The following is a 23,495-nucleotide window of genomic DNA, read 5'->3' on the forward strand; positions in this document are numbered from 1 at the left end:
GAGACACCTTCTGCAGGTCGATCACCCACAAATTCAGTCACGGGGGTGAGTCACGTGAGAAAAACCTGTTTTTTTTTTTACGCTCGGGGTCGCAAACGACCCATCGTACCTATCCAGGGTTAAAGCTTAAAGTCAACAATATATTTCAGTCTTATCCTTCATTAAACACAAAGATGAAAATTGCAGATTTAGTCATTAGAATAGAATTATATTTTTGGGGTATTTCGATCCATAATTATTTTTATTGCAATGTGAAAAGATAATCAAGGTGTTTTCCTTAATATATAAAGTAAAAGAAGAACATTCTTCTGTTTCAGATATACCAGACATGTTTTGCAAAATACCTTTAAATTTTAATTATCTAACCAATAACTGAGGTATTCATAACCATTTTTAACAGAAATAATTATAATTTAATAATTTTTCAGGTATATAATGATTAACTTTTATTTTTTTTATGGCGAAATTTAAAGTAAAAATTATAGTTATTTATTAGGCAAGCCTTATAGTCTGAGTTTCTAGCTGTTCTATTTAAACTTATTTATTTTCGTATAATATTAATAGTATCTTGATACATCAAGACTGCAAGCAAACTAAAATATACATATTATTTAAATATATTAATTTTTGGCAAAAAATGTGCAAATATTTACAAGATATCAAAGGCAATATTTTCATTGTTTACATAAAAAGTTGCCAATTACCCTTTAATTTGGCGCTAGATTCAAACCTCAACAAAAGACTTGAATTATTATTTTTTCTGACAAATATATTGCTTTTTGACAATTTTCTTTATCAAAATTATACTTAAATAAAATATAAGGTAATTTTACTGAAAATTTCACTATTTTATTCATGTATCTTTTTTTTTTTTCTTTTTGGTTCACGTGATCTTGCTAACAAAAAAAAAAATCAGCTGATTTAGTGTTACCAGTTAATATTTGCAATGCACCTTCAATATATCACAATCCAAAGACAAACAGAGAATTGTTGGCATAAAATATTTATTTTTAATATATTAAAATGTTAATTAATACATTTCATAGATAAAAAACATTTAATAAACATAATTTGAAAATTTATACGATAGTTTTATCATCTGTAATAATAGGTATCCTAGCCTGAAATGTATATAAAATCCAAAAGAATTTTGTATAATTATACTAGAAACATGTTAAACTTTAATATTGATATGGTTCAATAATTTTAAATAATATTATTTGAATTTACATATATTTTGTATTTAGTGTCATGGCGTCAGCTTCTAGGGAAATTGTCCCCAAATAAAGAAAACCTGGTGATTTTGGGGACTATTTTTTGGTTATCATTTCGATGCTCAAAGCAAAATTTTACTGTTTATGGCTACAAAAAAAAACTCCTAAAGTATATTACATAACATAATATACATAACACTTTATTTAGACTATGTTGAAGAATGCTAGGGGAAAAGTGGCGCTTAATTTAGGGAAAAATTGTGATTTGGGGACAAGTTTTGGAAACAATTTTGATGCTCAAAGTAAAATTTTATTATTTATGGCTTCAAAAAATTCATAAAGTCAATTAAATAATATAACTAGAAGATATACATAACACTTAGTTTAGACCATGTTGAAGAATGCTAGGGGAAAAAGTCACTCCTAATTTAGGGAAAAGTTGGTAGATTCTCGGTTTGTTTAGGGGCGATAATGGGGAATTGGGGATTTCTTATTAACAATATGGCTGACGGACGAAGACCAGTCGAGTATGACTGCCACAATCAACGAGTTTTATTTAGTTATATTGTGGGTTTTTAGTGAATTTTCTGTAAGTAATAGTGTCATAATCCAAGTTATACAACTTTATTGTTAAGTTAACCTATAATTAGAGGTGGCACATTCAGAAATTATCTGTAAAATGTAGAATAATGTCAATGTGAACCGGCTTAGATATCTCTGGTGTGCTTCATTCTGTGCCTACATTGAGTAAAGTCATTCATAATCCGGGCTTTTTTAGTGTTCGTGCTGTACATAAGTCTAATTACGACCTATTCAGATTAAATTATAGTTTTAGTTTAATATGGGACAAGATTCTAATAGGAAAACCCGCTTTTCTTTAAGTAAATAGCCACAAATAAAACTATTCCCCCACTGTCCCTACCCAACTGACAGGTGGGAGCCGGTCACATGGTTTGGTTGGAGGGAAAACTGGAAAAATCTCCTTATATACTAGTGAAATAAAGGAAAAATTCATTGAAAACAAAATATTAACAATTGGAAAAAGTTTCTTTTGTAATTGATTCTTAATGAAAATTTAAATTTCGGTTTTCCCACTATTGACAGTATGCCGTAAGTTCTTCGCTGTATGCATTATTTAAAGGTCTTTGCAGCCTATACATAAGCTTATACCATGCTCTAACCGACTGCCTTTGCCGTTGTTTTATTTGCAATGACATCGATAGGGTGTTGCCCGGCTTAAGGCACCTCCACCTAACCTGATTTAGGTCATAACCCCCCCCCCCTCGCACCTATAGCATATCAAAACAGAATACGGTTAAACTTCGTTAGAATCCCACCCAACACGGAGTACGTGCAAGGCTATGTCTGTTGCAAATGTTGTATAGAGTCCTTTCAATATACGTCATCAAACTCCCGTCCGCCATCTTGGAGGACAAACAAAGACGCGTTCAGTGAATAGCTATGGTTGAACTGTTAAATATTTAGCCATCTCAGCACATTCTTATTCACACAATGCCCAGTTTTTGCACTATTGTTGGCTGTAGGAATCGAGGACAAAGAGATGACAAGAGTTTCTACCGCATACCGGCAGTTATTCAGAATCAGGACAAAGATACAGAAGAATTATCCTAGCGCAGACGTGACTTGTGGTTGACCAGAATATCACGGGCTGATCTACGTGAATCCTCACTACCCTACGCATGTATCTGTTCTGATCATTTCATATCAGGTCAGTCTCGGCTGGGCCCTAAAAGTATCATTATTCCTGTGTAAACATGCTATATCCGATCGCGTGGGTGACTTCACAAGTATCATCGTCAGTTCAGTGTGTAGTGTGTGTGGGGGGAGGGGGCATCTCAATTTTTAAACATCAAAAGGGGCATCTCAGATTTTCAAAACAAAAATTAAGAGCGCCCATATTGGCTATATTAACAAAGGCTACTTACCTAGGTCTCTATTTCGTCAAGGTGCTCATGCCTACATATAATTAAGTGTATATTTATATTTATTTTAATTTGTGTATTAAATTGTGCAGACATACAGGCCTATATGATGAATAAACATTGATTATAAATAATAATAATAATAATAATATCTGAAAGCTGGTTTAACCGGAAGGGGTCTTCAGCTTATATATGAAACATCAAAAAAATAATTAAAGTTGCGCATTTAATTGCAAGGAGGCAAAACGATCATCCAAGAGCATTACAATAGAGTTTGTCCATCATATGTTTATATGTATATAAGAAATTATAGCATTTTTAACCAAACACAATGGTTAGGCATGAACTGATAAAGATTTGACATTATAATGCAAAACTTTTACATACATTTTGACAATCAGAAATTATAATACACAAGATTAGGCTAAATGATCAATATTAGCTTTATAATTATAAACACTCTCTTCATTGGTCCAGTGTTTATCTAATTTTGGACTTAAAAGCATTAAAGGGAAAAACAACAAATTCTGGAAGCAGATTATTCAATGGACATAATCCTCAATATTTTGACTGAATGAATTCTGCATCTGGTATGGATCTACTGTAGGCCATCAATTAGATCGAGTTTCTGCTTGTAAAAACGCTTATCATCACCCGACAATTGTTTGACAAAGTCGCTCTCATTGTCCATATTCGCTGTAGCAGCCGCCATGTTTTCGCTTTGTATGTCCTCCAGCATGGCCGCCGGCGTTTCCCAGTGACGTCATTGAAAGGTCTCTATTAAAGAAATTTACAAAACTCTCAGGATCCGTCCACACTATGAACTTTAAGGTGACGTCGGAAGCGTAAAAGCAACGAACAAAGTTATGTATAGTTATCTTATTTTGAGCAAATTTACTGAATTAACGAGAGCTGTGCTCGGTGGTGGTTGATATACCATTTCTGCATTCTATACCTTAAAGTTTAAACATGTCCAAGTTTTATAGGTCCCGTGACGCAACTTTAAACTTTTAACGTTTTGAGTTGTATACACAACTCTCCTCTGCAGCCTTTGGGATGTAAGGGCCGAGGTTTACAGATTTGTAGCAATTTTAAACAAGTCAATAAAATCTCTCCTCTTAGGGGTTTAATTATAGTCCTGGTCAGAACAACATTTTCTGATAATCAAATGTTTTTCATATATGAAAACACCCGTTTTATTTGAAAATTATTCATTTTTTGGAGCAAATGAATAGTAATTGTGAGAAGCCCTAAAGTCAATTTCTTTTAGTGGCGCATATTTGCACCGACTCGCAGGTGTTTCCCTATTAGCTCGGAAAAGTTTCCTGATCGCTGATTGGTTGGACAAGATAATTCTAACCAATCAGCGATCAGGAAACTTTTCCAAGCTTAAAGGACACCGTTGCAAGTCGGTGCAAATCTGCCTTGCTAAAAGAAATGGACTATAGTGTGTCTGCCGATAAGGGGACACCGGAAATCCTTTTGATTACTTTAGTGTTGGTTGCGCGATGAGCTTATGTTTTTTAATGTATTCGCATGTGATTTATGAAATCTAGTTCTGATTGACTTTTCATCTCTAACATTTTCTTGTCTTTGCGCCAAATTTTCTTACTTTTTACTTCTCAGTCTAGCACTTCAAAAAAAAATTTTTTTTGCTCATCACTATTTATTTCTCATTACTCTTACACCAATTACTAATTACTAGTCGCCACCACCAGGTTCTCACTGCTCAACTGTCATTGGACGTAAGAATAAAGCCATTTACCAAACTTTTTTTTTTTTTTTCTATAAAACAAAGTTCACTGAACAATGTTCTGTCGTGTGCATGGAGCCTTAATTATCCGTTCAGTACTGTACCTGGTCAAGCCGTTACTACGAAAAGGAATGTAGTTGGCTGGCAGAGATGACGTCAGCAAGATGGCGACGAATATGACGTCATCCGAGTGCCCATAACAGTAACGGAGGAGGGTAACTTTGTAACGGCTCCTCTTATATCTTGCCACTTGTTCCCCCCTCGAAGCGTAAACGCTATGTGGGGTGCAGATAGCTATGTGGCGTGTCAAGAATACGTCCCCTGTTTATTATGCGATATCCTAAAGGACAACCTTGTGGGTACTTGCGCCAGAAGTTAGAATTCTGGAAACCTTTAGTTTAATTCTTTGAGAATATCCACTGTAGTCAAATATACCCTTAGGAAGCTATTAAAGGAACCTTCCATTAGGACGACATGGCTATCTCGCCCAAAAATAGGTTTTTCGCTTCGTTCAAAATCCATTGTATAGTACTCTTAATTAGCCGAGTACATACTTTTCATGAAGTTGTACCATTTAAAAATGTCTCGGATATCAAAACTATATGACAGCAACAAAGAAATAAAGACATTTTTAATTAATATTTTTAATATTGATATTTTGAAAGTAAACTGCCTTTAGTATAGGCCTTACATGATCATTTTCTTTTTTTCAGTGTCTAAATAACGAGTATTTTTTATGAATGTGATTAATTTTTAAACTACTTTCAGATTTCACATTCAACCTTCATTTCAAACCACATTCAAAATTATCTTCAAACCTTGCTATCAAACTTCACGTTCAAACTTAGCCTTCAAACCTCATTATCAAACTTCACTTTTAAACTTTCCCTTCTAAACCTCCTGTTCAAACCTCACTTTCAACCTTTACTTGTAAATTTCAGGTTTAAACCTCACTTTCAAACTTCCCATTCAAACCTCACTTTCAAGCTTCATTTTCTAACTTCATTTGAAATCACATTCAAACTTCACATTCAATCCTTACTATCAAACTTCATGTTTAAACTTAAGGTCCAAACTCCACTTTTAAATTTCCCTTCCAAACCTCACGTTCGAACCTCACTTTCAAACTTAAAAATTTCAGACCTCACTTTCAAACTTCAATTTCAGACCTCACTTTCAAACTTCCTGTTCAAACCTCACTTTCAAGCTTCTCATTCAAACTTCATTTCAAACCACATTCAAATTCCACATTCAATCCTTACTATCAAACTTCACTTTTAAATCTCCCTTCCAAACCTCACATTTGAACCTCACTTTCAAACTTTATTTAAACCTAATTTTCAAACTTCAACTTCAGGCTCAAACCTCACTGTCAAACTTCAATGTCAGGTTCAAATCTTACTTTCAAACTTAGACTTCAGGTTCAAACCTCACTTTCAAACTTCAATTTCAGGTTCAAACCTCACTGTCAAACTTCAATGTCAGGTTCAAACCTCACTGTCAAACTTAAACTTCAGGTTCAAACCTCACTGTCAACTTTAATGTCAGGTTCAAACCTCACTGTCAAACTTCAATGTCAGGTTCAAACCTCACTGTCAAACTTAGACTTCAGGTTCAAATTTTACTTTCAAACTTCAACTTCAGGTTCAAATTTTACTTTCAAACTTCAACTTCAGGTTCAAACCTCACTCAAACTTCAATGTCAGGTTCAAACCTTACTTTCAAACTTCAACTTCAGGTTCAAACCTCACTGTCAAACTTCAATGCCAGGTTCAAACCTTACTTTCAAACTTCAACCTCAGGTTCAAACCTTACATTCAAACTTCAATGTCAGGTTCAAACCTTACCTTCAAACTTCAGGTTCAAACCTCACTCAAACTTCAATGCCAGGTTTAAACCTTACCAGGTTCAAACCTTACTTTCAAACTTCAACTTCACTTTCAGACTTCAAATTCACTTTCAAACTCCAACTTCACTTTCAAACTTCATGTTCAGGCCTCACTTTCAAACTAATATTCAAACTGCACTTTCAAACAAATGTTCAACTTCACTTCCAAACTTATTAAACTTCCCTTAGAGAATTCACATTTCAAATTTGTTACCTTATTTGCTCTTTGTAGATTCCGATCGACTGGTTTATTCAATATTTTTTATTCACCAGGGCTCAGTGAAATGTTTGTCGAGCAGACCGACAATTCAAGCCGAGACAGGGTAAGGGAGCTGTTTCCAATGGCCTCGGGTCACTTAGCAGCTTGGTCTCCTACGCCTGAACCCCTGCCCAACACATTGATGTCCCGGCAATGCCTGATGCTACACCTCTCCCCGTCTTGACAGGGTAACCTTCTAAAAATGCTGCTCGACCGTGAATTGAATGTCGTATCTTCTGTCCGGACTCTTGCCAGCGTCAGTGTGTGAGTATCGTTTGGTCTCCGGCTCTGATTAACTTCTCATGTGAGATATGAACTTTGTATCTATACATTATTGTAGTCATATTGTAGTCATAATTAAAAACTACTCGTACAGAAGATTTATATTATATGATAGAAGCCCTTCAAAATTATTTTTCTAGAAGCCCCATGGATATTACAGTTTCAATCAAATTTGTTTAGCTATTTTTTATGTATATATTTTTGAGATGATTCATATGGCAAAATTATTTGAATCTTCCGCAGATTAATGGTTATGGAAATGTTTGCCAATGAAGTTTGTATAGTTGATAAATAACTCCGAAATACTAGCCCATGGGGCTAACGCACGTAGCGAAACGCGGTCTACTTGCCGAATATAGGAACAGATTTATGATTACTCACGAGCAAAGCGAACATATGGCAGGGCAAAAACAAATAAACAACCTCAATTAAGTAAAGAGGTCTTATGAAATCATTTTGTTTGAAGACTGCCGTGATTGACTCAACTCCATAGAAAATGGGATGGAAAAGCACGTTTTCTGTGTCCGGAAGTCTTGTAAACAAAAGCTCCAGTGTTATGACCGTGTTTCATTACTTTTATTCAATTTTGATTACGAGTTATTTTTAATACGATGATTGGTGTGTGTAGGTTAGACAGCTTCACTTATTTTACCCGTTTTCTGTATTTTCCCACCCAAAAACCCTGATTTCTCACAGTGGAACCTGATTATTGTAAAGGGGGTTCCTGTATCTTTAAATTTGATTCATTGCAGTAACAATGGTAGAGGTCAGATTTGTTGAAAACACACTAAGCTAGAAAAAAAATGTTTTCATACCGGATATCCGAATTTGGTTGAAACTTAAATTTTACCGCCTCATTTGGCCCTACGCAAAGACAAAGCCTCGTCATCAATACGGGTTACACTTTGTTGTTGTTTTGCTATGACCAAAATTAAATAAAGTTGGTCTGACAAACTTTGTATGGTTGCCCTCTGTTCCCACTTGCACTGGGTAGTGTGTAGGATCCTGCAGCTCAAAACGGACGTCTGCACGACAACTGTACACGCTGTGCTGTAGTGCTTTTCTTTTTCAGTTCTTGTGATCATGAGTACTTCTCAAGTATGTATGAGAACCTGCCCTGGCCCTGAAGGTCATCCATGTGGTACCTTCATCAATCTAATTGTGGTAGATGCGCATCCTTCATGTCGAGGGAAGAGGTGTTCCATGACATTCATCTGTGAGATTTGTTGGGAGCCATCATAATCCTAATGGGAGAAATTCAACAGCCATCATAAGAAGAAAGCAAAAGGGATTGTTCCTCAAACGGATACAGAGAAGTATAAACCTATTATGGGTCAAGCTGGGTCATGCGCTCCGCCTGAACTGGCTACCCACACTCGTTGATCCATGACTGAGTTTTCCCAGATGCCAAGACCATCCAACTTTGGCTCAAGTTAAAGTTTGGAACATGTGCCTGCTCAAATCCATTCTCAGCACTCAAACATTTGAGATGCTACCTGTCTCTTGAGGTTATTGGCAAGGATTCTCTCCAACCAAGGACAGGCATTCTATCACTCCGTTTTGTCCACGGGTTGTCTGGTCAATCTCCTGGGGGAGGAGGAATTCTTCGATTGGAGCTCATGCATCTGCCGCCTATTTTCTATTCTTACATGAACAAGCTCTTGCACTATTGCACTACCAGTAGTATTAAGGGTCACTGCCCTTCTTTCCTCTTCCTGGCCATTTGACTTTTCTCTCTTTAGGAGATTGAGAAGTAGTAATAAATAATTTGCAAGTGTTTTCAGAGACATTTTCAATTAAAAGATGTGGTTTATGAGGGTTAAATGTCCATAACCTACTGACAATGATACTTTGGGTTTTAATAGGATATAATTTTATCCATCTTAATATAAAATTATGAAAGACCTACCCAAAGAGAAGGAAGAAATCACCGAAGCACAGATTGAAGCCTCTCACAAGATATTGACTGATCCCCCTGCAGGGTGTTGTGGGAGGAGTAGTACTGTACCAATACTCACGTTCCCGTTACCACGCTAGGCCTTGAAAAACACTGAACACGAGAGGTTTGCAGCTGTAATCGTGTCTCGCATGTCTCCAAACATATCTAAGACACTTCTACAGACTCCATCATCACTGTCCATCGATTCACTAATGTCAGTGCTGACAACAGGGATCCGATGTAAGACTCGGACACTTGGGTACTTTGTTCTTGCGCCCAGAATCTCTTTCCATAGAAACCATTTCCATGATCAGCTGAGGATACTCTTATTTGATCTTTGGTTGGGTGCAATCATATACCTTGCATCAACTCGGAGCTGGACATTCCCAAACAGGCAGAAATAATCGATGGTACTCATCACCATTAGTAATTCCTAGAGCCATCTATTTAAATGTATGGTAGCAGCTTGGAGTCAGTCTGCGTTCAATACTTGGCCACAGCCTGCTAACCACTACAGCGTGAGAAGTATTCTTCCTGGTAGTAGACTGTACAGTATTTGCTTCCCGTCATCCTCTTGAACAGGAAGAAGATTGGTCGCGAGCCCCGGACGAATTTCCCATCAAAAGAGTTGATTGTAAAAGACTTTCAGTGCATTCCTCTTTCTTGTGTTTCTTCGGGATATACAAGCTTATTGGCAAGATGGCTTTTATGACAGAATGATAATTGCCTTTGTCCTGTTTGGGCACTATGCTTTGAATCACACAAGATGCAGGCGAGCCTCACGACAGGGTAACTTTTCTTAGTAGATAAGGTGGAGATAGATGGAATGTACGCAGCCCATTTCTTAAAATAATCCCACGTTTAGACATCATACCCTTATGAATATAGGTTCTAACATGACCACCTTGTAGGGAGGGACCTTGCCTGACAACCTGCCACATCTTCATGCTGGGGGAAATTTATTGTCTTTTTTTACTGTTATTAATAAAAATCTTATAGTTCACCACAAGTTCATGAATGAAATAGGCAGTCTCTAATAGACCTTACAATTCGTGGGGGTAAAGTAACAAAAGTATTCAGTGTTATTCATAACAGCAAATTACACTAATTAATGACTTATAACTCTCTCTCTCTCTCTCTCTCTCTCTCTCTCTCTCTCTCTCTCTCTCTCTCTCTCTCTCTCTCTCTCTCTCTCTCTCTCTCTCTCTCTCTCTCTCTCTCTGGGTCAACATATCTTGTTTCATCCATATCTGAAAGATATTCCTAAATCTTATCAGCCAAGAAATGTGACTGTGTGATCTTCAGAAGACTCTGTCAAGTAAAAGTTCAAACTTGCAGCGATTGTTTTCATGTTGAAGAGGCTGACGTGTCTCTTTTTATAGTTTATATACCATGTGAAAGATCTATTTTAGTATTGATACTTTCTCAGTGTTCTATTTTAATAATTCATTATTTCTCTTGTATTTTATTTCCTTATTTCCTTTCCTCACTGTGCTATTTTACCCTGTTAGGGTCCCTTGGCTTGTAGCATCCTGCTTTTCCAAGTAGGTTTGTAGCTTACCTTGTTATAATAATATTAAACTTTAGTGATTTTGTGTAAACTCTTCAATATCACAAGAACTTTTACATTGTTGTGTAGTCATTATGTACGATAAATTTGTAATAGATTTTTATAATCTTGTATTTTTCAGGGGCGCTTGCTTGTCCGTTAATTAAGTGAAGGAGCCACATTATTCCCTGTTCATCATCACCTTAACAGGAAGAAATTCATCTCGGAGCTACTACTTCACCTACAGCCCACCTTTTCAAGTTCGACTACCAAGTAAACAACCAAGATGCTACGACTGAATGAATCGACCAACATTCTGTGCCCTAACGCATTGTAAACAGCCCTCTGCCTTTTGAACTAAATCTGCTCCTCTTAGGAAAGACACACCAAGCAGTAGTAAAAATGCCTATATAGACCAGTCCAGTGTCTTATGGGTTGGGACAAATGACAATTTTACGGTAATATTGATCTGGTTACTTTAAATCACAATTATTTTATAAGGAAATTCTATGTTCATTAAGATGGCATATTTTTTGAATACTTTGTCTAGCACTTTTAAAAGTGAATGACCTTTTCAAGGCTTAGATTTTCAAACATTATTAAATTTTCAAGAAAGCTTTCTCTAATTGTTTAATGTCATTGAAAACGTTTTCAACTTGTTTCGCTAAGGAAATTGTGAATCTCTTAACAAAACGTGGGTTGTAGCATCCTTTTCTATGCCCCTAACATCTGTAATGCTTTCCATCTTCTATTTTATTTCTTCTTCAGTCACAACTTTTGGGCCACCAACTTTGTCTTGTTCAAGTTGTATTTCCACATTTGTAAGCAAATCCTTTTGTTCGGCCATAGGAAAGTATAGAGATGAGAGTTGATGTTATGGTCAAGCTTGAAGATAATGATTATAGATAAAATAGTAAAAACACTTGATTAAAAATTATAAACAGCAAGGTAAACATTGTAGATATGTCAAGATACAAGAGTGAAGTGCTCTTGTAAGTTACTGTTCTGTTTTTGTGAATATTTAGTTGAAAAGAATTATGATGTCAGGTATCCGACATCAATGAATTGCTCAGACAGTTGACTCTCTGTGTTGAGCATTAATTAAAGTTTGAAGCAATATGTCAGATATGTTGGACAGCTAACTGAACGTTGACTGAAGGGTACGGATCAGAAATTAGGAGGAGAAAGGCCTCGCAGTTTGGGTCATCCAAGGGTTACTACTGAGAAATTTTATAATGCATACAGTTCTCTTTACAAGGGCAATTATAGGCAATATTTTATGGGGAGGTTTATAATTTACAATATACACCGAGTCCCTACAGTGTGTTGATATTGCTGACACTATAAAGCTTAAGAGAATGAGGTACTTAAGACATCTTCATAAAAACTCGACTTCAGACTAGATTATGTTAAAAGCATTTATATCCCCAACACATCAACATCATATTTTGTTTGAAACTCCGTTTGGTCACGTTTCTTGTCTTATGGGTATTTTCAATGTCCATGATTTAATTCGTTGTGGTCACATATTTTCTCATAAATGGTTTTTCTTGAAACTTTCTATAATTTTCAGTCAAAGGCTTAGAAATCTTAAAAGAAAGCACGCATACTCGATGACAACAGCTTTTTTATGTCGGAAAAAGACAAAATCCCCTTTTGAAATTAATATATTTCAGATATAGATAGATACATTTTTTCTGCTGAATTACCCGCCCATTTAATGGTTCACTCCAAGTTTTTTCTATCCACATTCATATTTAGAAAGTGTTAATGCTTTTATTAATATCTTAAGACTAGGAGAAGTTAGTATTTGCTAATCTCTGTGAAGAAGTTTTAATAAGATATCCATAAAAGAAATAGTAGGCTGTACAAGGAACTTTTCTTTTACTAAATAGTTCAGTCATATTGGTACAGAACACTCATGCTTCCTTGTGGTACTACAAACATCTTCCTTAATTGCGTTTAAACATCTGAGCTCATTTGATTACCTGTGCATTCATTAGAAACTTTGGCGAGAGCCTTCCTCTTTGTGTAGTGTTGCGTCCTTTGTGGAAGAATTGGGAGGCCTTATGATATCCCATTCACAAATTAATGTTATGTAGTAGTTTTCCGATTGCACAAATTTATCACTATTGGTGTCTGTAAACGGCGTAGCCAGCGAACCATAAACTATTTTGACTGATGTGTACAATTCAAAACATTATTATTATTATTATTATTATTATTACTACTACTTGCTAAGCTACAACCCTAGTTGGAAAAGCAGGATGCTATAAGCCCGGGGGCCCCAACAGGGAAAATAGGTCTGTGAGGAAAGGAAACAAAGAAAAATAAAATATTTTAAAAAGAGCAACAAGATTAAAATAAATATCAATGTAAATTATAACAAACTAAGAGGAAGAGAAATAAGATAGAATAGTGTACCCTCAAGCAAGAGAACTCTAACCAAAAAGACAGTGGAAGACCATGGTACAGAGGCTATGTCACTACCCAAGATTAGAGAATAATGGTTTGATTTTGGGGTGTACTTCTAGAAGAGCTGCTTACCATAGCTAAAGAGTCTCTTCTACCCTTACAAAGAGAAAAGTTGCCAGTGAACAGCACTTTACACATTCCTGTATCTCCCTTGCTAGTAATAAGTCTAAGTGCAAAAGACCTTTCCTTTTTGAAATGTTAATCCTTTTTACTGATCTTTTCTTTTTTGCTTGCCGATAATTGGTTACGAATTGACAGCCATTATGAACTTAATTCTCCGTTATCTAACATCCGCCTAAGTTGAGCTTAGAAATGTATATGTCAGTCATATATTCAAGATTTTAAGGTTATTTTGCAAACTCAAATATTATCAAAAACATATAAGATTTGTTTGTAACATTTGAATATTCTGAAAATTGTCAATATGTATTTAATTTCTTGGAAGTTATATGCCAGTCTGAGTCTTGGTTTGCAAATGTGGTAGGTGAATGGACATGAAGAGCATTGATTTTAAGGTTATGATGTTAATAAAAGCTTATTTTTATATTTATTAACCTTTTGAGTGATGACAATTGTTAGTTCTACTGTGCCATGACAAATTCATGAAACTGGTTTGTTTTGCAGATAAAGAATTGTGTTTTATATTTTTATATTTGTGATATTAGATCTGGTTCTGTGATCTATGTCTTGCTATGAACTTAAGAGGTTTTGATTTTCATGTTAAGAATAGATATCTAGACTGTGAGATTAAATGTTTTTAACTTATTTTGAGTCGTTGGGAAATGTCTTTTTTGTGATTTAGTGAAAGTACCAGTCTAGCTTGATTTGTGAAAGTGTATAATAGAATATCCTCTGTACGAGTAAATTGAGTTTTCAGGGATTTTCTATTGAATATTTCAGTTTAAGATAGATTTTAAATTGTTTGTTTAATGTGATTAAGTATTGTAAAATAGAGACTACGTTTTAAAACTCCTTGATCAATTTAGGCTTAGCGGAAGTTCTTTAGATCTTGGAACGGAGTTTTACGTTCTTGTGAGTAGTTTTGATAACTAGATATTTAGTAGACTTGGGAGGGAACCATTTTGTCTCGTGTTCTGTCAAGAAACGAAAAATATTGTTATTCATTTCATTTCTTTTGTTTTTTTTTATATATCACATGAGGATTGCTGGAGAGTTTATATTTATTATCGACATATTGATGAAAGTTCTCTATTTTGTACATTGATGATCATGCCTATCATACTCGACTCTACTCTGTGGTTCACCTTTGTCCTTTATTACTTTAATACTGTAGTGTATGGACCTTCTTCCCACTGATTGATATTGCTCTCTTCTGTTCTATGACTTTTTAAATCAAGTTAATGAAATTTATTGTCATGGGTCAACACATTTATTAGTAATTTCTGTAGTCATCTTCCAGTCACATTCTAGACATGAATCTCTTGTAAAGTTAGACTTTCAAAGCTGTTAAACGAATCATCATCTTGGTTGTAAACTTTCCAATATTTTCTATATTTCTAATGGGGTTCGACTTGAAATGATAGGGGTCTTATTCCTGTCCTGTACTTTGAGATCCTTGTAAGTCGCTATTTCTATCAGTCCACTTTTTCTATGGATATTTCAAAAGTATAAAGTCTAGACTTCATCTTGTGCCGAGTTGGATGCTGTAAAATTTAAAAATAGTTCCATCTGGGTTTTCTTAGCTCAACAGAACTTTCGTCAGAATAGAACAGTAATTTTCAATATTAAACTTACCCGATAATCATGTAGCTGTCAACTCCGTTGCCCGACAGAATTCTATGGAGGGATACGCCAGCTATCACAATACTAGAAGGGGGTGTACTTACCAGCGCCACCTGTGGCCAGGTACTCAATCATTTGTTGTTGACACCTCCTCAATTATTCCTCTGTCGTGCTTCCGGCTAGACGTTCTGGGATACGCTTATGGTCTTCGAGTTTATTCACAGATATTTGGTGAAGTATTCTCTCAGATTAACGGCTGTCGCTTTACTGGAATCCTTTTTATATTAGCTAGATAGCTTTTATATAATACTGATTATCGGTTAATGAATTTTGCTTGTTTTTGGATCACCCTTTGGCTAACTCTTTGAAACAAGATGTCTGACGTTTCGCAAGCCCCCTCCCATAGACGATGTAGGTCTTGCAATAGGCGTATTCCGAAGGCCTCGGTAGATCCTCACACCGCTTGTTCTGACTGTAGGGACAGGCTCTGTCTATTAGAAAATCGATGTGAGGAATGCGCCGGACTTTCGGAATTGGATTTTGTCCGTCTTTTAAAATATTCATCTAAGTTAGAGAGAGGTAGAGTTAGGAGAAGTTCTTCTCACTCTTCTATGTTTTCCTCACCTCATGATCCCCTACCTTTTCCTACCCCTGTAGTGGCTACCCCCGAACCTACTGTGTGCCCTCCGCCTGATATGTCAATTGTTTTGCGTGCTATTCAGGCTTTAGGAGATAAAGTAGAATCAGTGGTAAGTGACCATAAGTCTCTGATGGCCGAGGTTAAAGAACTGAAGGTCAAGAGTGCAGTGGGTGGAAATAGTGCCAGTGCTGTGACGAGTGCTAGTGTCGGTGCAGTGCCAAGTGCTAGTGGTGCCAGTGTGGTGCGTGAGGATTTTTCTGTGCGAGCCAGTCGTCCTCCCAGTCCGGGACCTCTTGCAAGCTCCCATGCCCAGGGGAGAAGCAATGTCGAAGGGCTTAAGGGTTCGACAGGCCTTGTTAGGCGCACAGAACTATCCTCGGTGGTTGCGGGCGTGTCTTCCTTAGACCGTCACTCCCACCTGCAGACGATTGAGCCCGTCTTCTCGTCCGCTGATCAACTAGCAGGGAAGAAACGTTGGTCTCAGGTCTCGAGACCGCTTAAACGTAGAGTTCAGTCCGCGAGTGCTCAGCCAGGTTGCAGTCATTGGCTCAGCTCTGACTCGCCTCAGTCATCTGTCGACTGTACTCCGCCCAAGAGGAGTAAGGTTCTGCTAAAACAGAGCCCGACTGTGACTTTACCTCAGTCTGTTATCGTTTCTGCCGACCCCAAGTGGACCCTGCTTCAGTCCATGCAAGCTCAGCTTTCGGACTTGATGCGTGAGTGTCGGGCTGAGAGTGTTGCACCTCCTCCTCCGCCTACACTCCTCCCGCCTGTTCTCGCTCCGCCTGTGCTCGCCCAGCCTGCACCTGCTCCGCCTGGTCGCAGCACCATCTGCCAGGCGTACGATGTTGAGCCACTTTCGGAGTTCGCTGTTCCCAGTGTTGTTCAGCCTCAGCCTTCTTTAAGGCAACCCTTGCTTTGGGATCAGGAGAGTTATTCCACTCTTCCTCCTCCTCCCCTTGCTGCTCCACCAGTGGTGCAACTCTCGGTTGGGGTACAACAACCTCTCCCCTCCGTGAGTCTGTCTGCTCAACCATCGCTGCAGCGAGCTCAACCCTCCTCAAGGCAAGCTCCTCTACACCCTGGACTTGCGCCTCAGGAGCCTCAGCTTGCGAGAACTTTACCTTGTTCTGCGCAGCCTCAACCTCTCCATGCTCCACTCATCTCACAGGAACAGGAACGGACTACTCCGCCTCCGTCCTCCGCTCAGCTTGTGCAATCCTTGGGTTCAACTCTTGCTAGGAGTCAACCTCCTTCACCCATGCGCCTGCCTTCTGCTTCGTCTGTTGTTCAGCCTTTGCAGTCTGAGCCTCAGGTTTTCCCTCAACAGTTACAGGAAGAGGAAACCTCTGTTATTGTTCCTTCCCGTTCTGACTCTGCGGTTCAGCATTCTGGTCCGATCGCTTCGCTACCCTCTGCTGATGAGGTGTCGGATGATGAGGAGGCACACCTTGATCCCTCATCAGACGTGGAAGAGTCTAAGCTTTCTCCATTGTCGATTGATTTTCGAAAGGTCTTGGCTCTACTCAGGGAGATTTACCCAGACCACTTCGTCTCTGCTATTCCCCGCTCTCCTCCATCTGAGTTTTCGCTGGGCGTACAACAAGCTAAGTCCAACTATACTAAGCTTGTCCTAGCTAGATCCTCCAAGAGGGCTTTAAGGATCTTAGGGGAGTGGCTGCAGTCTAAACAACACCTTGGCAAGACTTCCTTCATGTTCCCTCCAACGAAGCTCGCTTCGAAAGGTTGCGTTTGGTATGCCACAGGGGAAGCACCAGGCTTGGGAGTACCTGCCTCTGCCCAGGCTGACTTCTCAAGTCTGGTGGACTCGCCTCGGAGGACTGCTATGAGACGCTCGAAGGTTTGTTGGACCTTCTCAGACCTGGATCATCTTCTGAAAGGGTTGTTCAGAGCTTTTGAAATGTTCAACTTTCTCGACTGGTGCCTGGGAGCTCTCAGCAAGAAAACCTCTCCTGCGGACAAAGACTCTGCCATGCTAATCATGTCCTGCATGGATAAGGCCATCAGAGATGGATCGGGTGAGCTAGCGTCGTTATTTGTATCAGGGGTGTTGAAGAAAAGGGAACAACTGTGTACCTTCCTTTCCGCCAGCATTACACCGTGCCAACGGTCACAACTCCTTTTTGCTCCACTCTCAAAGTTCCTCTTTCCCGAGGAGCTAGTTAAGGACTTGTCGGCTGCCCTGATACAAAAGGACACGCACGATCTTGTAGCCTCATCGGCTCGTAAGTCTAAGGTTGCCACCTCAGTCCCCAAGACTTATCGCTCCCCAGTGGCTGATACCCCGGCTACGAGGTTCATACCGCCCTTTCGTGGTAGAGCCCCCAGCCGAGGAAGCTCCCGTCCAGACTCTCACAGGAGCAAGTCTAGGAAAGGACCCAGGACATCTAAGGGAAAGAACTGACTCTCAGATTCTCCAGACAACAGTAGGAGCCAGACTCAAGATCTTCTGGCGAGCCTGGGAGAAGAGAGGTGCAGACGCACAGTCTGTCAGTTGGCTGAGGTACGGTTACAGGATTCCATTCTGCCTCAAACCACCTCTGACCACATCGCCCATCAACCTCTCTCCCAACTACAAAGAAGAGGACAAGAGGCTAGCATTGCAACAGGAGGTGTCGCTACTTGTGCAGAAGAAGGCAGTGGTTATAGTCCGGGACCATCAATCCCCGGGCTTCTACAACCGTCTCTTTCTTGTGGCCAAGAAGACAGGAGGTTGGAGACCGGTGCTGGACGTCAGCTCTCTCAACGAGTATGTCACCAAGCAGACGTTCACGATGGAGACGACCAAGTCGGTCTTAGCAGCGGTCAGACAGGAGGACTGGATGGTCTCGTTGGACTTGAAAGATGCATACTTTCACGTTCCCATTCATCCAGACTCCCAACCTTTTCTGAGATTCGTCTTCGGAAAGGTTGTCTATCAGTTCCAAGCCCTGTGTTTTGGCCTAAGCACAGCTCCTATGGTCTTTACTCATCTGATGAGGAATGTAGCGAAATTCCTACACTTATCGAACATCAGAGCCTCCCTCTACCTAGACGACTGGCTGTTGAGAGCCTCCACGAGTCGTCGTTGTCTGGAGAACCTCAATTGGACTTTAGATTTAATCAGAGACCTAGGTCTATTAGTCAATTTAGAGAAATCTCAACTCATTCCCTCCCAATCCATTGTGTACCTGGGAATGGAGATTCAGAGTCAGGATTTTCGGGCTTTTCCATCGGCCCCCAGGATAAACCAAGCCCTAGAGTGCATCATGAGCATGCTGAAGAGGAGCAATTGCTCAGTGAGACAGTGGATGAGTCTCACAGGGACCCTCTCATCACTGGCCCTGTTTGTCGAGCTAGGGAGACTCCACCTCCGCCCTCTTCAATTCCACCTTGCGGCTCATTGGGACAAGGGCTCGACTCTAGAAGCAGTCTCTATCCCTATCAACCAAGAGATGAAGACCACTCTCCTGTGGTGGAAGCACAATCTCCTTCTCAAGGAGGGTCTATCATTGGCCATCCAGACCCCCCATCTTCATCTCTTCTCAGATGCATCGGACTCGGGCTGGGGTGCGACCTTGGACGGACGGGAATGCTCAGGAGTATGGAACAAGGAACAAGGATTACTCCACATCAACTGCAAGGAACTGTTAGCAGTTCATCTAGCCCTGTTGAACTTCAAGTCCCTCCTGCTAGGCAAAGTGGTGGAGGTGAATTCAGACAACACCACAGCCTTGGCTTACATCTCCAAGCAAGGAGGGACCCATTCGAGGAGCCTTTACGAGATCGCAAGGGACCTCCTCATTTGGTCAAGAGGTCTAAACCTCTCTCTGGTCACGAGGTTCATCCAGGGCGATATGAATGTTTCAGCGGATCGCCTCAGCAGAAGGAATCAGGTCATTCCCACGGAATGGACCCTCCACAAGAGTGTGTGCAACAGACTTTGGACCTTGTGGGGTCAACCTACCATAGATCTGTTTGCCACCTCCATAACCAAGAGACTTCCGCTTTATTGTTCCCCTGTTCCAGACCCTGCAGCGGTTCATGTGGATGCTTTTCTTCTGAACTGGTCCCATCTCGACCTGTACGCATTCCCTCCGTTCAAGATTATAAACAAAGTTCTGCAGAAATTCGTCTCGCACGAAGGGACACGGCTGACGCTGGTTGCTCCCCTTTGGCCTGCAAGAGAATGGTACACAGAGGTACTTCAATGGCTAGTCGACTTCCCCAGGACTCTACCTCTAAGAGTGGACCTTCTACGTCAACCACACGTAGACAGGTTGCATCCAAACCTCCACGCTCTTCGGCTGACTGCCTTCAGACTGTCGAAAGATTCGCTAGAGCTAGAGGCTTTTCGAAGGAGGCAGCCAGTGCGATTGCCAGAGCAAGAAGGGTTTCCACTCGTAGAGTCTACCAGTCTAAGTGGGAGGTCTTCCGAAGCTGGTGTAGAGCCAATTCAATATCCTCTACCAATACCTCTGTGATCCAAATAGCTGACTTCCTTCTTCATCTTAGGAATGAGAGATCCCTTTCAACACCTACGATTAAAGGATATAGGAGCATGTTGGCCTCAGTTCTCCGCCACAGGGGTTTGGACCTGTCTTCCAACAAGGACCTTCAAGACATTCTCAAGTCTTTTGAGACGTCTAAAGAACGTCGTCTTTCCACTCCAGGCTGGAATCTAGACGTAGTCTTAAGGTTCCTTATGACATCTAGGTTCGAACCTCTCCAGTCAGCTTCCTTCAAGGATATTACCCTCAAGACTGCTTTTCTCGTTTGCCTTGCAACAGCTAAGAGAGTCAGTGAGGTTCATGCCTTCAGCAAGAACATTGGTTTCACAACCGAATCTGCAACATGTTCTTTTCAGCTTGGATTCCTAGCAAAGAACGAGCTTCCTTCACGTCCTTGGCCTAGATCGTTCGAAATACCTAGCCTCTCCAACATGGTAGGTAACGAACTAGAGAGAGTTCTTTGCCCTGTCAGAGCTCTCAAATATTATCTGAAGAGGTCTAAACCTATTCGAGGACAGTCAGAAGCCTTATGGTGTGCCATCAAGAAACCCTCGAGACCCATGTCCAAGAATGGGCTTTCGTACTATATAAGGCTTCTGATCAGAGAAGCACACTCTCACTTAAAGGAGGAAGACCTTGCATTGCTGAAGGTAAGGACTCACGAAGTAAGAGCTGTAGCTACTTCGTTGGCCTTTAATAAAAACCGTTCTCTGCAGAGCATTATGGATGCAACCTATTGGAGGAGCAAGTCAGTGTTTGCATCATTTTATCTGAAAAATGTCCAGTCTCTTTACGAGAACTGCTACACCCTGGGACCATTCGTAGCAGCGAGTGCAGTAGTAGGTGAGGGCTCAGCCACTACATTCCCTTAATCCCATAACCTTTTTAACCTTTCTCTTGAATACTTTTATTGTTGTTTTTATGGTTGTTACGGTAGGCTAAGAAGCCTTCCGCATCCTTGGATTTGGCGGGTGGTCTATTCATTCTTGAGAAGCGCCTAGGTTAAAGGTTTGGTAGAGGTCCTTTAGTAGGGGTTGCAACCCCATGTACTTTGGCACCTTTGGGTTGATTCAGCCTCCAAGAGGAACGCTGCGCTCAGTAAGGAAGACGAACTTTAAATAAAAGGCAGAGTAACGGTTCTATTCGACTTCCTTACCAGGTACTTATTATTTCATTGTTATTTGAGATAACTGTTATATGAAATATGGGATACTTAGCTATCCTTTAATCATGTACACTGGTTTTCACCCACCTCCCTGGGTGTGAATCAGCTACATGATTATCGGGTAAGTTTAATATTGAAAAATGTTATTTTTATTAATAAAATAAATTTTTTAATATACTTACCCGATAATCATGATTTAATCGACCCTCCCTTTCCTCCCCAGAGAGAACCAGTGGACCGAGGAATAATTGAGGAGGTGTCAACAACAAATGATTGAGTACCTGGCCACAGGTGGCGCTGGTAAGTACACCCCCTTCTAGTATTGTGATAGCTGGCGTATCCCTCCATAGAATTCTGTCGGGCAACGGAGTTGACAGCTACATGATTATCGGGTAAGTATATTCAAAAATTTATTTTATTAATAAAAATAACATTTTTAAAGACTGGTCATATCTGTATGTGTACAGTATAGGTATAGGTTCTGTAATATTAAAAACTGGTAGATCATTGATAGTTTGGTAGCAGTAAGCATCTCTTTTGTGTTTTTGGGTAGAAAACTGTTCCAAGGTAGATCAGTCTATATAGGGTATTGAAAAGTTGAAGGTAATTTATATTTTTTTTTTTTTTTTTTTTTTTTTTTTTTTTTTTGAATTTTTGTTCTTTAGGGGGTCGGTTGGTTGGTCTAAATGACGTTTTTCAAATGTTTCATGAATATTAAAGTCAAATGGCTAAATGAAGGTCTAGATAAACCACAAGTTTTATTTTTAAGAAAGATTACATGGATAATTATATCTGGAGACAGCTAGTCATGAGAGTATACTTTATATCTAAAAATATGAAATAATTTTGGCTCCTTTATTTGAAACTCGACCCATTTGGTATCCTGCTTGCATATTGCAATCATAACTATTTTTGACAAAACTAACATGTTTGTCTGAAGTGCAACTGCATACACCTAAAAATGTATTGACAAAGTTGTGGTGGTCGGTATCAATTTTAGCTTGAATTTTGTATTTGGTATTTCATTTGATGTCCTAGGTTGGGTGAGTGATGCTGTTTATATATTGTCTTTTGTGTCCTTGGAAATGTTCTTTGGTTTTCTTGATATCTGGCTATTAGAATGGCACGTTAAGATGACTGTCGTCTATCGTAAAGGAATGACCCTAGTTGTTTCATGTATTCATTTGAATGTGTTTAAGTTCTGTTTGGTCCCTTTTTGGTGGTGCCTTCCTATCAGACTTTTACGTTTGTGTTCAATAATGGTTTGAAATTTTGCAATGAGCCAATGTTTAATCAGTATGAAGTATATTCTGTCCTTTTTATTGCTTAATGGACTAAATTGTCGTTCCAGTATGTTTTTATGGCCAATTCATCCTTGTTTCACTGCAAAACAAAAAAGTGTGTTTGTTAAAACGGTCCATTGTTAGCAGATGATTTGATTATAAAGTATTTCAGGTTTTAGGTTTGAGTTTTTTTTTTTTTATTTGGCACGTGTGCATAACCTGTTTGTTTGATGGTGACAGTGTGTAGATTGTTTTATTTTGACAACACCATTTTCCTTATGTTGCTTCAGAAGTTTTCATAATGGATTTTTCCATGGTTTATACGCTTATTTCCATTTTGCTTTACAAAAGATTCCTGTGTAGTCTGATGGAGATTTACAAGTACTTTAGTATTACTACAGCTCTTGGTGGACTTTTAAAAGTACACTAGAATTGGTTTTTGCCATTAAAACCTACCTTCACCATTTCTTAAGAATTTTTATCTACTTCGTGTTTCGAGAATTTGAAATCCAATCTTCCTGGAAATTTAATACAATGGTCAGATGCAACTGGTTTGTTATTGTTTCCATCTTCTTTCTGGTGTGGCAGACTTTTCTAAGATTCTGAGTTGTAGGAAGATTTTCCGGGTGTTGAGTTGCCGTACTATACATCAGTATGCTGTATTGAATACTTGTCAGCCAAAAATGGTTAAAGGGTTGGGTGTATTTTTGTTGTCTTTTGTGGGTCCCAACTATTTTGATTGTTGTGCCTTTTTTGATGAAGGTATTCCAGTTTTTATAATTTACTTTGGTAGTTTCTTTCCTGGTTTCTCCCAGGATAATCTTGCTCCTTTCAAAGAAGCATTTATGTAT

The 23,495-nt window shown here is 39.2% G+C and overlaps 1 protein-coding gene across 1 annotated transcript; it reads left to right on the top strand.

The window, feature by feature from the left end:
- The first annotated feature begins 1,713 nt into the window (after positions 1-1,713).
- Positions 1,714-18,116, top strand: LOC137618768 (proline-rich protein 36-like). Its single transcript, XM_068348952.1, has 3 exons — positions 1,714-1,803; positions 7,072-7,321; positions 10,970-18,116. Exon 3 carries the CDS (start codon positions 15,420-15,422, stop codon positions 18,108-18,110), a length of 2,691 nt encoding a protein of 896 aa, XP_068205053.1. The 5' UTR covers positions 1,714-1,803; positions 7,072-7,321; positions 10,970-15,419; the 3' UTR covers positions 18,111-18,116.
- Positions 18,117-23,495: the final 5,379 nt, after the last annotated feature.

This window comes from Palaemon carinicauda, chromosome 25 (genome assembly GCF_036898095.1).
Source record: "Palaemon carinicauda isolate YSFRI2023 chromosome 25, ASM3689809v2, whole genome shotgun sequence".
Taxonomy (NCBI): domain Eukaryota; kingdom Metazoa; phylum Arthropoda; class Malacostraca; order Decapoda; family Palaemonidae; genus Palaemon; species Palaemon carinicauda.